General features: G+C 43.7%; 1 protein-coding gene across 1 annotated transcript in view; it reads right to left on the bottom strand.

Annotated features, from left to right (window-relative positions):
- Positions 1-16,699, bottom strand: part of celsr3 (cadherin, EGF LAG seven-pass G-type receptor 3) — a 258,686-nt gene that overhangs the window by 14,584 nt on the left and 227,403 nt on the right. The window contains exons 14-17 of the mRNA XM_034171441.1: positions 13,776-13,917; positions 6,800-6,920; positions 5,155-5,338; positions 3,241-3,342 (exon numbers count right to left, since the gene is read on the bottom strand). Of these exons, the coding sequence (XP_034027332.1) occupies positions 3,241-3,342; positions 5,155-5,338; positions 6,800-6,920; positions 13,776-13,917 (549 nt within the window). The remainder of the gene's footprint in view (positions 1-3,240; positions 3,343-5,154; positions 5,339-6,799; positions 6,921-13,775; positions 13,918-16,699) is intronic.

Below are 16,699 nucleotides of genomic sequence, written 5' to 3'. Positions count from 1 at the left end.
CGCTCGGGGCAGTCTCTTAATTGATGCTCAATCGAGCCACAAACAAAACACGCCCCGTGGGCCAGCCTCCTTTGTGTAACCGGTGCCCTAAATGTTGCCCTACTCGTGTCCATAGCTTCGTCAGCAGGGGGGGCTGTAACCGCACGGAGCGCAGGGGCCGTGGAGCGTGGGGAGGGCGGAACGCGGTCGGAACCGGAAGGGAGAGGGATGACGCGTGCCCGGCCACGCCCTTCGTCTCGTTCCCGACGGCGCTCTTCTAACCGATTATCTAATCGTATGACAAGATCGATGAGCCCATCTAAATCCCGCGGTTTGTCCTTAGCCACCAGGTGCTCCTTGAGGACCAACGACAGTCCGTTTACAAAGGCGGCGCGGAGGGCAGTGCTATTCCAGCCGGACCTCGCAGCCGCGATGCGGAAGTCGACTGCATAGGCAGCTGCGCTCCGGCGCCCCTGTCTCATTGACAGCAGCACAGCTGAAGCGGTCTCTCCTCTATTAGGGTGATCGAACACTGTTCTGAACTCCCTCACAAACCCATCATATGTCTGAAGGAGCCGTGAATTTTGCTCCCAGAGCGCTGTAGCCCAAGCGCGTGCCTCACCACGAAGCAGATTTATCACATAAGCTACTTTGCTAGCGTCGGTCGCGTACATGACGGGACGCTGTGCGAAGACGAGCGAACACTGCATAAGGAAATCCGCGCACGTCTCCACACAGCCTCCGTACGGCTCTGGGGGGCTTATGTATGCTTCAGGGGAAGGTGGGAGGGGTCGTTGAATGACCAGTGGAACGTCACTGTTACGCACAGGGTCGACGGGAGGGAGAGCCGCAGCGGCGCCCGGAGGGCGCGCTTCCAGCTGCGCAGCGAGAGCCTCCACCCTGCGGTTCAGGAGGACGTTCTGCTCGGTCATCAAATCCAACCGAGTCGTGAAAGCGGTGAGGATCTGCTGCAACTCACCGATCACCCCTCCTGCGGACGCCTGTGCGCCCTGTTCTTCCATTGGCCGTTCAACAGCCGGTTGACGCCCCTCGGGATCCATGACGCTGGCCGAGATATCCTGTTGTGAAAGTGTAGGAACACGGACCCACAACAGGGGGCGCAAATGAACGGACAATGGAGTAAGTCAAATAACAAAGCTTTACTGTTGTGAAACTCGCACAACAAACACAACAGATAACAATTTCGGGAACAAGCCGAATTCCAATGGTGTCGTGTGGGCAGGCTCGAAGGTAGGAGACGTCTGTCCAAGTCGAACCGGAACCACTCGATTTCCACCGCCACCGAACCCCAGGAATACTGGAGCCGCCAAGTCCCGAACTCCCAGGTGACCACTGCCTCCGCTTGTCGGATCTGGTACTGCTGGCGAGGAACAAAAACAGTCAAAGGTGGGTGCGCTGCACCCAGCAACACGGACGGTGGTAACACCACCTCCCCCTCTCGTCAAGTAAACACTGAAGTGCAGGAGTGTGAGTACTTATCCAACACTGTCTCCTGCTGCTCTTCTCTCTCTCTGTATAAAGGCAAAAAGTATTCAAAGTTGATATAGTCGGCTGGATACGTTACCTCCTCGGTAGAAACGATATCTCGGCAATGAGGTGGAGATGCCGTCCTGCTGATATACCCCTCTGATGATTGCTGTCAGCTGTCTCAGGTGATGGGTGACAGCTGTCACCCTGGCTGCTCCTGTGAGGCGGCAGCGCCCTCTGGTGCCTGGAGCCCGCACTCCAGGCAGGGTGCCCTCTGGTGGTGGTGGGCCAGCAGTACCTCCTCTTCAGCGGCCCACACAACATATTAAACAAATATGTAAGACTGCTTTTTTGCATTTACGCAATATCTCTAAAATTAGAAAGGTCTTGTCTCAGAGTGATGCTGAAAAACTAATTCATGCATTTATTCCCTCTAGGCTGGACTATTGTAATTCATTATTATCAGGTTGTCCTAAAAGTTCCCTGAAAAGCCTTCAGTTAATTCAAAATGCTGCAGCTAGAGTACTAACGGGGACTAGAAGGAGAGAGCATATCTCACCCATATTGGCCTCTCTTCATTGGCTTCCTGTTAACTCTAGAATAGAATTTAAAATTCTTCTTCTTACTTATAAGGTTTTGAATAATCAGGTCCCATCTTATCTTAGGGACCTCATAGTACCATATCACCCCAATAGAGCGCTTCACTCTCAGACTGCAGGCTTACTTGTAGTTCCTAGGGTTTGTAAGAGTAGAATGGGAGGCAGAGCCTTCAGCTTTCAGGCTCCTCTCCTGTGGAACCAGCTCCCAATTCGGATCAGGGAGACAGACACCCTCTGTACTTTTAAGATTAGGCTTAAAACTTTCCTTTTTGCTAAAGCTTATAGTTAGGGCTGGATCAGGTGACCCTGAACCATCCCTTAGTTATGCTGCTATAGACATAGACTGCTGGGGGGTTCCCATGATGCACTGTTTCTTTCTCTTTTTGCTCTGTATGCACCACTCTGCATTTAATCATTAGTGATCGATCTCTGCTCCCCTCCACAGCATGTCTTTTTCCTGGTTCTCTCCCTCAGCCCCAACCAGTCCCAGCAGAAGACTGCCCCTCCCTGAGCCTGGTTCTGCTGGAGGTTTCTTCCTGTTAAAAGGGAGTTTTTCCTTCCCACTGTCGCCAAGTGCTTGCTCACAGGGGGTCGTTTTGACCGTTGGGGTTTTTACGTAATTATTGTATGGCCTTGCCTTACAATATAAAGCGCCTTGGGGCAACTGTTTGTTGTGATTTGGCGCTATATAAATTGATTGACTATTGACTATTGACTCAAACTAACTCAGAAATAGAAATGTGATGTTATAACTGTGATTAATCTGATCCTCCTGCAAGATGTGCAGCCAGTGATTGTTAATATTCAATTCAGATTTTCCATCTCAACTCAAGTGGGATCTGACTGTCACTACAGCAGTTCAGAATGAAGATAAATATGACGACTGAAACAATTTATTTTTAAATTATCTTTCCTGTGTGATTCATGTCAACCATCGGTATAAATGACATTGTACTATATTATGCAATTTATCTCTAACAGCCAGATTCTTTTCACTGGCTATTTTTAAATTATATTTTTAATGCTGTTTGATTTTGAAAAATATCAACATGGATAAATATTTCTTGTAATGGAGTACTTTAAACTATGTGGTATTGCGCAGCGTACTTGTGCAAATTATTTGATTGCAAGTTTGTGTGTGCATCCATGCATGTGTTCGTATGTGTACACGTACCAACTGAGCCTTTGGGGCAGGGAACTGCAGCTGGCAGGTTGAACTTGGTCCGAGGCCACCAGATCCCTTGTGTGATGGTTTTTGGACAACCGTCATAAATAACTGCAACGATAGAGACAAGGAATATGAATGAAAAATCACCACATCAATTCAGAGTAATTTTTAGGGAATAAAAATGTTCTGAAAGATGTGGACTTTCAGGCAAAACATAAATAAATACGAGGTCTGTCAATAAAGTAACGGTCCTTTTTATTTTTTTCAAAAACTATATGGATTTGAATCATGTGCGATTACATCAGCCAACCTGGAACCCTCGTGCGCATGCGTGAGTTTTTCCACGCCTTTCAATTGCGTCATTCGCCTGTGGGCAGGCTTTTAGTGAGGAGTGGTCCAGCCCTCTCGTCTTTTTTTTCATTGTTCAGGAATGGCTCAGAGACTGGCGCTTTGCTTTATCAAAATTTTTTCAGAAACTGTGAGGCACATCGAAGTGGACACCATTCGAGAAATTCAGCTGGTTTTCGGTGGAGTATTACTGTCGCTTTAAGGACTCCCCATGGAGCCGCAGGGCGCGCTGCGCCCCGAGCCGCCGTCGTCAGCCTGTTTCGAGCTGAAAACTTCCAAATTTAAGCCTCTGTTGACCCAGGACGTCGTGAGAGAACAGAGAAGTTTCAGAAGAGGTTGGGATCAGCAGTTTATCCAGACATTCCACTGTTAAAGGAGATTTTGTAATGAAAGACGTGCGGACGGATTCGCATGTCGGCACGCAGCTGCTCATGGCCCGGCGCCACAGCAAAACACCTCCGTTGGAAGCCTTTCAGAACAAGTTGGAACATGCCCAGCTGTTAAACAATTTCTCGGATACTCACTCGACTAAAAGCCATCGAAATCCGCCTAAATCTTAGGAATGGTTATCAACACGGAGGTGTTTTTCCTGTGGCGCCGTGCTGCGCCGGCTGGGTGCCGACGTGCGAATCCGTCCACACGTCTTTCATTACAAAATGTTTTTTAACAGTGGAATGTCCAGATAAACTGCTGATCCCGACCTCTTCTGAGACTTCTCTGTTCTCTCACGACGTCCTGGGTCAACAGAGGCTTAAATTTGGAAGTTTTCAGCTCGAAACAGGCTGACGACGGCGGCTCGGGGCGCAGCGCGCTCTGCGGCTCCATGGGGAGTCCTTAAGGCGACAGTAATACTCCATAATCTCTCATCAGCCGTTAGAATTTTCACCGAAAACCAGCTGAATTTCTCGAATGGTGTCCACTTCGATGTGCCTCAGAGTTTTTGAAAAAATTTTGATCAAGCAAAGTGGCAGTCTCTGAGCCATTCCTGAACAATGAAAAAAAGACGAGAGGGGTGGACCAGTGCTCACTCAAAGCCTGCCCGCTGGCAAATGACGCAAGCGACAGGCGTGGAAAAACTCACACATGCGCACGAGGGTTCAAGGTTAGCTGATGTAATCACAAGTGATTCAAATCCATATAGTTTTTGAAAAAAATAAAAAGGACCGTTACTTTATTGACAGACCTCGTATGTTGAGAAACTAAAAGAGCAGCTAAGAATTAAAGGAAAGCTGATTTTTATAAAAGCAACAGCACCAGAATATAAGCACAAATGTTGATTGATTGAAAGGAGAGGCTGCTTCATTTCTTTTCCAGTGAAAATCTGTAGACTCCAAATACAATATTTCCCTAAACTCATCATGAAACTGTTCTTCCCACTGAACCAACAGTGAACGCTGAACATTACTAAAACTACTGTCGATGAACAAATCAATTAATGGATCTTGATCTGTATTCCACAGTATTATCAGTACGGCTGCCACACAAACAACAATGAAACTAAGAACATTAAAGAAACAGTCATTACCAATAACACTGAAGTTTTAACAGAACAAAATTTTAAAAAGTCCTCACCCTCGCATCCAGAGTTTGTGACCTCGGCAAATGGGTTGTCACATGTGTTGCATTGGCGACCAATGACGCCAGGTCTGCACGGGCACTGGCCTGTGTCCGGGTCACATGACCGTGAGAAGGACCCGACTGGGTAGCAGTCACATGGCAGGCATGTCTCAGAATCCCGTGTGTGGTAATGAAACTCCTAAATACACAGAGAGGGCGAGTGTGCATAAGTAAACACACAAATCAAACAAAAAAAAAAAACCCTGACATTACAACATGAACAGCATCACCAACAATGACATCATACATTCCAAAGTCCCTGAACATCAGCAGTTACACATCAGAATTGTTTGAATTTGTGGGTTATAAAGTGATCCTCAATGAGGAGTTTGTACTGTAGAGTTACACTAAGATGAGCTGCATCAGGATCAGGTCAGTTTGCAACTCCACAAAGCCAGACTTCAGCTAATGCACACTAGCAGGCAGAGATGGCTCTAAATTCATTAATTTTCTATCTGTGCCATGCAATCTCATTAAAACGTCTCATCAAATGTGAGGCTGCAGATTCACCAGTCGGTTTACACTCTTATCCTCACCGATGGACATGAGCTTTGGGTTGTGACCGAAATAATCAAGGTTGTGGATACAAGTGGTGGAAATCAGGTTCCTCCATAGGGCATCTGGGCTTAGACTCAGGGACAGTCTGAGAAACTCAAATATCCGGGAGAGCTGCTGCTCCCTTGTATTGAAAAGAGCCAGCTAAGGTGGTTCAAGTATCTGTTGAAGAAGCTCCCTAGTTGTCTCTCTAGGGAGGTTGTCCAGGCATGTCCAGTGGGGGGAGACAGCCTGGTGAAGACCCAGGACACGCCGGTGGGATTATATCCCCCAGACTGCTTGGAAACACTTCTAGATCCTCCAAGGAAGAGTAAGAGGACTTAGCTGAGGATAGGGAAGTGTGGGAAGAGCTGCTCGATCTGCTGCCACCATGACCCAGACCCAGAAACTGGCAGAAAATGAATGAATGAACAGTCACGTCTGAGAGCATGCACTGGTGCCATGCAATTCCGCATCCACTACACCACAGAACCCTCTTGGATCTGTGATGGCAACCACCCAAGCAGACTGGATGTGCTGGATCATGATCTGAGAAATGCACTGCTTGGCCAAAACGACGAAGCCTAAAAAATGCAAGTGATACTGCTCATCCAAGTCTCTCAAAGTAAGTACTTGTTTGATACAAAATCATTCCAGTAGTACTCAAGGATCCTCCAAAAACACCCAGTACCAAAAACGTCGTCAGCACCTTGGGTCGGTGGTTAGCATCCAAATCTCACAACCATGAAGGAAGACTGAAAGTAAGTATACTGAGGTTGAAATCTTTGAGGGGTTGTCGACTCCACAGCAGGGACCAGGTCCACACCTGAAACAGCTCACAAAGGTGGACACCTGGAACATCCTTTCCCTGAACAATGCTATTTCTGCTGCTGTAACGTACAGTACCTTCATGTTACTTATAACGTAGTCTGCTTCATAAATAAGCATGATATTAAAAAAAAATCTACTGTAAATAATATTAGTGGTTAAGTCATTATTGAGTCAATCTGTGTGTAATTTCTGTCTGAAGTTTCTGTAAATTAGAAGACACGTGTTTTCTGGCTACCTTGCAGCGACAGTGTCCACTTGTCTTGTTGCAGTCGGGGTCGAAGCCCTTACTGGTGTCACAGTGACAAGGTCCACAGGTCGGAGACCCCCACCAACCCCTGGGACACTGGTGATCAATCCTACGTGGAAACAGTTGATGAGAAAGTTAGATCATGTGGAATCAAAGGAATCATCTCTCCTACGAATTTCTCATGACTGAGGAACGAGCTAATGAGATCGGAATAGCGAGATGAAAAGACATTCAGAGAGAAAATGAGAGGCGGGAGGAAGAAAGCGATCAAACTGGGAGACATTATTGATCTTGAAAGGTGTAGAGTGAAAAAAATAAACCAGGTTAAAAAAATATCTTTTTCACGAGGATGAAAAATTATCCCCGTAACAGTGCCCCCTGTGGTGATGGCACCACCGTTTTACATCTGCATCTTCATGTGATGCAGATGTATTACAGCCTGGACAAAATGCAAGACAAAAAAAAAAAAAAAAGTCCAAATTTATGTTTTCATTCATTCATTTTTTTTTCCCTCATCTGCTAATTCCAGTAAAGGGTCATGGGAGACTGGAGCCTATCACAGCAGTCCAACATTGAACAGCAAAGACCATATTTTTCTTTCCTGTTCTGTTCATTTCTGCTATTTATCCTCACTGACACGCGACCCGATCCTAGATAAGCGGTTGAAAATGAGTATGCGTATCCTCACTGAGGCTAAAATTCCATCAGATTAATCGTCCTGTTGGTTCTACAACGTTACATTTACCACAGATTTCACCTGATTTGGCATCCAATTTTTTTTCTTCTCAAAATCATTGACAATCAGGTATCAAAAATCAAAGCTGTGAGATCATCTTAAAACGTGTCGAGTACTGAGTATTTGTAGAACAATGCCTCTCTGCAGTGGTTTACTTTAAACACGGTCCACCTGAATATCTTCTATCTCAGCACTCTGCATTGAATCCTGGGACATCAACACCTTTATCCAAAACAAGAAAATCATGTTTCAAAATTGACTTCACTCACTCATCTTCAACCGCTTACTCCAAGTAAGGGTCACCCAGCAGTCAGAGGGCGTGAGGTGGGGTTCACCCTGGACAGGACACCAGTCTGTCTCAGGGAAACATACAGACAAACAAACACATTCACACACACCTACGGACAATTTAAAGTTTCAAATCCACCTAACTTGCGTGTCTTTGGACGTGGGAGGAAGCAGAAGCACCCGGAGGGAACCCACACAAACACGGGGAGAACATGCAAACGCAGCACAGAAACACCGCAGGTGGGAATCGATCCCATCACCTTCTTGCTGTGAGGCACTAACCACTAATTCACTGTACTTCCACAAAATCAACATATCAATTCAAAATAATGCTTCCATTTTCTCACAGGTTTCAATGCAGGATACAAGATTCAACAGCGTGAAGCTGATGACTGTGTTTGATGCCGGGTGGACGGGGTGCCAGTCAGATGCAGGTTTGATTTCCCAGCCAGGAAAGGCCGGTAGCTACTTACAACTGGCTGGACTGGTGCGATGCAGATGAAGTATCTTGTCTAAGGACACAGAGGAGTTGTATGAATGGGAATCAAGCCAAGATTTCTACATTTGTAGCCAAAGTCTTTATCCCACAGAGCTACTTGTGCTACACATTTGTATGTATACAATAATAATAGTCCATTTTCGATGCCCACTTACTCCATTTAAGGGTCATGTGGGGGGAAGCTGGCGCCTATCCTAGCAGGTAAAGGGTATAAGGCAGGATACACCCTGGACAGGACACCGGTCTAACACAGGGCCACATATAGACAGATAAACACGACCAACAATACACCACACAACGACAGACAATTTAAAATTTCCAGTTCACATAACCTGCATGTTTTTAGAAGTGGAAGGAAGCTGGAGCACCCAGAAGGAATCCACATAAACTCCACACACAAAGGCCCAGGCTGGAAGCGACCCCATGATCTTCCTGCTCTGAGGCAACAGTGCTAACCACTACACCACCATGTCACCCCATAATAATAATAATAATAATAATAATAGTAATAGACCATGTAATGGTCTATTATAATGGTCCATGTATTATTATGTAATAATAATAATAGTAATAATAATGAATGTTTGCAATGGCAAGAACACTTGTACTGTTGCTGTGAGGTAACAGTGCTAACCACTACACCACCATGTCACCCCTAATAATATAATAATAATAATAGTAATAGACCATGTAATGGTCTATTATAATGGTCCATGTATTATTATGTAATAATAATAATAGTAATAATAATGAATGTTTGCAATGGCAAGAACACTTGTACTGTTGCTGTGAGGTAACAGTGCTAACCACTACACCACCATGTCACCCCATAATAATAATAATAATAATAATAGTAATAGACCATGTAATGGTCTATTATAATGGTCCATGTATTATTATGTAATAATAATAATAGTAATAATAATGAATGTTTGCAATGGCAAGAACACTTGTACTGTTGCTGTGAGGTAACAGTGCTAACCACTACACCACCATGTCACCCCATAATAATAATAATAGTAATAATAATAATAGTAATAATAATGAATGTTTGCAATGGCAAGAACACTTGTACGAGTTGAAAGATGAAATCTTCCATCTTTCAACAAAAATATTAATTATTTATTCATATAACACCTAAATAGATCCATGTCATTTGATATTTTACTAAAAATTAGGCAGATGTTTCTTCTTGTGACAGGAAGCAGAACACAGAAAGGCAGAGAAAAGGGCAAAAAAAAAAAAAATCAGGATAGAAACTTGTCCAGTTCTGCATTGGCCACTAAAGATGTCCCATGAACACTGCATAAGCTTCTAATCATCTTATAGCGTACTAGATTTAGTTTCCTCAAATCATAAGATGCATTTTTACAAAGAGGTGGTGGAATTATTCAGTGGCGCCAAACGCATAGAACAAAAGTGCACAAAAAATGTCAGTCAATTTTTCTATACAATGCGACAAATAACCAATGTCATGTGACATACAGTCCACCAATGAAATGACAAGGATCTTTTTAGGTAGGTGTTATAATATGGGATATTTTGCTGGTTGTGTATTAATATGGTTTCAGCACAATAATCTCAGTGGAGCTGCCACAGAAAAGGAGTCCTCAGTCTTTTTTAATATTTCTGTTGGATTCAGATTATGCCTCAAAATACTGTCATTTTTCCCACCAGAGAAACACAACATGGATTTTGCGACTGTGTTTTAGCCTTTGAGTGTTTTCTTCTCTCACATAACATGCACTTATTCTGCTCTCAGAGTCTAATGGATCATTTAAACTTACCGTTTAATATGAATTCTGCACGCGGGGACTTTAGCAGACAGAACTGAGGAGTAATCAAATATTGGGATTGGCCATAAGTCCCTGGAGTTTTATATTGCTTCCGCTGGAACATAATTATCTTTTCACACGGACACGTTTCCCTGCTGTGCACGTAAGCTTGAAGCATCCCCTGACATTTGAACACTACGCTTCAAAGAGGACAGAAAATGAAACAGGTGAGACCTCAGCAGGAAGCCGCACCAACGGAGTCGGAATATTTTGGCAGAATTTGTTGCAAAGGAAAATATCAGTTGATCAGTAAATGTGTTTCAAAACTGTATATTTGAAATGGTTCTGTCCCTCTGTGGATTTATGGTCTGTTGATTAAAGGGTGAAAACACAAATTCAAGTGATTTCAGCTTTATTATGTGAGCTCACAATACTTTCCCTCCCAAACTGCTACAGTTTTCCCCTTCGTGGGATTGGGCGCTGAGAGAATTCATCTCCATGTGGTGACAGGAGTCTGTTGAGATCAATTCCACCGTGTGTGGAGAGTGAATGAAATAAGAAACCGCAGGAAGTGAGAGACACATCACCACGTCGTAACCCCACACAGCAGTTAGTGTGACAGCATGACATTCACGACTGATATTAACACAAACGCTGCAGCGAGCATTTTAACAACTTAAAGGTACACCGCGTTTTATTGATCCCCACCAGGAACACAGTCCTCTGCACTTAACATCTCCTAACAATAGTTAGACACCATCCAATCACGATCTGTGACCAGCCACAAGAGCGGCGGTTAAATCCCCAAAGGAGCCACAGGAAGCCACAAAAACACAAACAGCAATCGTGCATCAGACACCCTGAAGAGGTTTATTAATGAAACAGGATGGTTCAGGCACACTAAGAAAAACAACAGGAGTGTTGTTGATTGTTATGTTATATGAACCTAAGTCTATCATGTAGCTTCTACGATATAAAATCAAGTTTTACGGGTGAACACATTAGAATCATGTAGTTTTAACACAACATGCATTAACGTAAAATCTAACTTGCTCAGTGAACATAATAAAATTATGGAAAGTATTTCCACCCAAGTAAAATGCATTAACATAGCTAAAAACAATTTTGTTGAGTGACTTAAATATAAATTTGTTGGGTCAACATGATGAATTTGCGTTACTGTTACTTAATTACCATGGTTCAGGCCACCTAGATTTGTAAGGATAAATGTCACAAAAAAAAAAACAGTAACTCCCTTTGGTTGTTCGCTTGTTTGCGCTCAGGGTCGCCACAGCAAATCCAAGGTGGATCTCCATAAATTGTGCTGATCCAACACAGCAAAGTTGACATGTAACTGTACCATTTTAAAAGTAGTTGTAACTACCCTAATAAATTAAGTAACTCGTAATCATATCAAACAAGTTTGAATGGCCCAAGGACATTACATCAGTGTGTTACAACCACCCAGGGCAGGAGTGGTGGACAAGTGGTTGCCCTTGGTCTCAGTAGGTTTCCTGTTCAAACCCCACCCCTACCACATTTCTCCAAGTAATGTGGAGTTGTGTCAGGAATTGCATCTGGCATAAAACCTGTGCCAATTCAACATGCAGAATCACCACAGATTTACTATGGTGACCCTGGGAGCAGCCAAAGGGACCTGCTTTTTTATTTTTGTTACATTTACTCTTACAAATCTAATTGGCGGGCAGCACAGTGGCTTGGTGGTTAGCACTGTTGCCTCACAGCGAGAAGGTTGTGGGTTCAATTCCTGTGGCCTTTCTGTGTGGAGTTTGCATGTTCTCCCTGTGTGTGCGTGGGTTTCCTCTGGGTGCTCCGGTTTCCTCGCACATCCAAAGACATGCGGGTTAGGTGGACTGGAGTCTTTAAATTGTCCGTAGGTGTGTGTGTGGGTGTGTCTGTGTTTGTTTGTCTATTTGTCTGTGGCCCTGCGACAGACTGGCGTCCTGTCCTAGGTGTACCCTGCCTCGTGCTCTATGGCTGCTGGGATAAGCTCCAGCCCCCCGCGACCCTTAATTAGACTAAGCGGTAGAAGATGAATGAAATCTAGTTGGCCTGAACAATGGTAATTGGTAACTGAGTAACAGTAACACAAATTCATCATGCTGACCCAACAAATTTACATTTAAGTCACTCAGCAAAATTGTTTCTGGCTATGTTAACACATTTTACTTGGGTGGAAGTAAATGGTAAATGGACTGCATTTATATAGTGCTTTTCCATCTGGACAGACACTCAAAGAGCTTCACAAATAATGCCTCACATTCACCCCGATGTGAGGGTGCTGCCATACAAGGTGCTCACTACATACCAGGAGCAACTGTGGGATTCAGGACTTTGCCCAGTGGCCCTTAGTGTTTTTCCAGTCAGGCTGGGATTTGAACCGAGGATCCTCTGGTCTCAAGCCCAACACTTTAACCACTAGACGATCACCTTACCTTATATTATTTTATTATGTTCACTTTGCAAATTCTTTTTTTGAGTGCAACTTCTGAAGGAACCACAGCAAAAATGGGCTCATCCATAAGCTTGGTGCAATGTTTCATTTCTTCCATTCGTTTCATTCCTCTGTGGAATATATCTCACCGACTCTGCAGTGGTGCTCCAAAGCTTGATGAGCTTTTGCATGTTAGGTTTTTGTAACACTACAGTATGGTTGCCAACTCTATGAAAAATAAATAAGGGACACCTCACCGCCAGGGCCGACCGGCCGACTGACCATTGCCTTCACCCTTCCCAGCGTCTGTATGAAACGATTTTTAACCATTTGACTGTTGACTTGACCCTGAATTTAGGTAGATGCATACATGCATTTGTTCTGATATGAACACGTGGAAAACAAATTATTATTTAGCAGTTTATTTTTAGTGCAAAATAAATTTTCACTCACAATTTCAATATGAGCATTCTGTCTTCATTAAAAATAAATCTCTGTAGTGCTATTGCTTAACTTAAAATTGTATAAATTAACAAAAAAAATAGAAAATTTGCATCATCCAAAACAATGTAACAGTTCACATTTACACATTTAGTGTAATAAAAAGTGCAAAAAATAAAGTCTGAAAAGTAAACAATACTGTTGTCGCGCACCTTTTCCACCCAGCCATTTTCCTTTTCTCATTCTCCCTGTATTTTTGCATTCTTTTTTGTTTGTTTTTTTTTTTTAGGGGGAGGAGTAACGACGTTACAGACATTGCTGTCCGTAGGCATATCTGCAGTGCCAGTGTCGGTGTCTGTATCGATATCAGCCATGCTGCTTTGTTATTGTCGTCCAGCGACCGTCGTCGGCTCATGACGTCGGTATCTTCTTGCGAGCAGATGTCCCTCGACCAATGAGATAAGAGTGATTCTGTATCGTCAACTTGTGTCTGTCAGCTCATTGGTGAAAAGCAGGAGAGAGGCTGGGATCAAATTTACCGTAAGTTTCCATATAAAGCGCCAGTCAATTCCATTGACATTTTACAGACTTTTTGATTCTCACAGAAATATGGGACAAACTGCGTCCCGTTTCAGGTCAATACGGAACGCACACTTTTATTTCCAAATAAGGGACGATTCCGTTTTTCAAGGGATGGTTGGCAACCCTACACTACAGTGACAGGTGAGAGGTCAACTGCAGCAGATGTGATTAGCGAGTACTGAGCGTACCTGTACTGGCAGTACTGCCCGTAGTGGTTGTCTCCACAGTCGCAGATGTACCCGTGGGAGGAGCTGGGCTTCCTGTGGCACTGTGCATCGTTTTCACATGGATTGAGGTGGCAGGCGTCAGTGCAGCCTTTTCCATAGTAACCTGAGAGAGAAACAACATGTTCATTTTGCACTTCTCCAGGAACGTTGTGCAGCTTTTACATGCAAAGATTAAAAAATATAACTAAATGGAAAAGAAAAAAAACTCAAAATTAAAGCCACATTACATTTAGTTATTTATGTTATTGTTTTCTTCAGTGTCTGGAATAACAGCGAGCTGTGCTGCATAAAGCTGACATTCATGCAGTTGGCCACATGTTTGATTCATCCAGCCAGTTATAATGTGAATATCGAAGTGTGAGCATGTGAGTAAGAGCGAGCATGCGATCATGTCAGTGACATGGTGCATGGCAGCACATGCTTGCTCCAGGAAATGGAAATAATAACCCTATTTCAATTACATTTTCCTGAAATATTCATGGGACGTGCAAGGCTGTAATGCACTGTAATTCACATTCGCAATTGGCCCTCTCCCTCAACCCTCTCAACTTGGGAGAACGTGTCATCATCATAATTGCGAGCTCTTGCTTGCCTCTACTGGTGGTTGGCTCTCACTGCGGTACTGTATCACTTCCTGTTCCGGAGCACAGCGGTGTTTTGCTGTATCTGTTAGCTGTTTAATCTGCGCAGTTAGGCATATTGTGAGCTGTACAAGAAGTTGAATAGTAAGTAAGAAGAAAAGGACTTGTATCGATTGGCCAGACAAAGGGACAGAGCTAGAAAGGATGTGCAGCAGGTTACGGTGGTAAAAGATGCAGAGTGTAATGTGTTGACAAGCGAGGAGTGTGTGTGGAGAAGGTGGAGGGAATATTTTGAGGAGCTGATGAATGCAGAAAATGAGAGAGAGAAAAGGCTGAATAATGTAGACAGAGTAAATCAGGAAGTACAAGGGATAAGTAAGGATGAAGTGAGGGCAGCTATGAAAGGATGAAGAGTGGAAAGGCAGTCCGTGGAGATATGCTCTGGAGGAAAGGGGAATGAAAGTCAGTAGGAGCAAGACTGAGTACATGGGTGTGAATGAGGGGGAGCACAGTGGAAATGTGCAGTCACAAGGAGTAGAAGTGGTTAAGGCAGAGGAGTTTAAATACTTGGCGTTAACTGTCCAAAGTAATGGAGAGTGTGGTAGAGAGGTGAAGAAGCGAGTGTAGGTAGGGTGGAGTGGGTGGAGAAAGGTGGCAGGAGTGATCTGTGACCAACGAATATCTGCAAGAGTGTAAGGGAAAGTTTACAAGACAGTAGTGAGAGCAGCTATGTTGGATGGATTAGAGACGGTGGCACTAACAAAAAGAAGGGAGGCAGAGCTGAATGATTCTGTTTGGGAGTGACAAGAATGGACAGGATTAGGAATTAACATATCAGAGGGACAGCTCAGGTGGGACAAAGTCAGAGAGATGAGACTGAGATGGTGTGGACATGTTCAGTGGAGGGACCCAGGGTATATAGGGAGAAGGATGCTGAGGATGGAGCCACCAGGCAGGATGAGAAGAGGGAGGCAAAGAGTTCATTGATGGATGTGCTGGGGGAGGACATGCAGGTGATTGGTGTGACAGAGGAAGATACAGAGGACAGGATGAGATGGAAATGACTGATTTGCTGTGGCACCCCCTAACGGGAACAGCCGAAAGAAGAACAAAAATAACTCCTTATTCCATTTTGTTTATTCTATTTTCTTGTTGCATTACAAAAAGCAACCTTTTCTCCATGAAAATCCAAACGTGGCTGTGCAGTCGTGGTGTAGGACACTGACATGAGCAGGACTGAACACATATATATGGGAAACAAAATGAACAAACAATTACAGTAGCAGCTTAGGTGACTGACACCCATCAGTACTGGAGTGATTTTGGTGCAGGATGCAGTCAGTGAAACCAGAATCTTTAGTGCAGTAGCCGGTGAGTCACTTCCCGTGCTCCCAGAGATCACCTAACTGGTACATGTGTCTGCCAGCTCATTATTGACACCTAATTAACACCTGATGGAGTTAATTAGGTGTGATCAGAGCAGTTTAGGAGGGCAAGTTAATGTTTCAGTGCACGCTGGCTCAGTCACTCTTTTCTCTGCTCTCCTCTTGTGACTGGTCTGTGAACCCAGATAGAGGACCTCCAGGGGTCCAAGAAAAAACTAGAGCATCGCAGCCATAGAGTGCAAACCTCTGCCAACACTAGTTTCCAATTCCACAAATTTTTACCTTGGAAAGATTTTTCAAGGTCAAAGTCTTATTAGAAGTGGCTTTTCATAAGTTAAACTATAATACAAAATATAGATCAAAAGAACTTTTCAATGTTAAAAGAATCAAATATTTGCTAAATTTACAATATGGATCAGGTGCAGATCAAGCCAGTTTGCACCTCATTGTCACAAATGAGAGTGATTGAGGCACTTTTGATTGAGATATAATGCAAAAAGTACATCAAATGGGCTTTTCAATATTAAATTCAAATGTCCACAAAATCCATAATCCGGATCAGATCAAACTTTGACAGGTGATAGTGAGTGCCAATCTGCACTTAATTTTAAAACATGAGAGTGATGGGGCACAGCTGATTAAGATATAATGTAAAATATACATTAAATGGGGTTTTCAATGTTAAATTTAAATAGCCACAAAATCCATAATCCGATCAGATCTGGATTAAACTTTTTCAGGTGATAGTTAATTTTAAAATTTGAGAGTGATTGGGGCACAGCTGATTAAGATATAATGTATATAGACTATAGACTGAAGAGAGCCTAATGTGCATGTGAGGCAGAGTCCCTGCCTTTGAAGCTCACACATGTGAGCTTTTCCTTCACACTTTCATCTGCAGACAACACAGAAACCACTC

The sequence above is a fragment of the Thalassophryne amazonica genome, chromosome 6 (genome assembly GCF_902500255.1).
Source record: "Thalassophryne amazonica chromosome 6, fThaAma1.1, whole genome shotgun sequence".
NCBI lineage: Eukaryota > Metazoa > Chordata > Actinopteri > Batrachoidiformes > Batrachoididae > Thalassophryne > Thalassophryne amazonica.
Note: the sequence above shows the minus strand (reverse complement) of the source record. Positions and strands in the feature narration are given on the sequence as shown.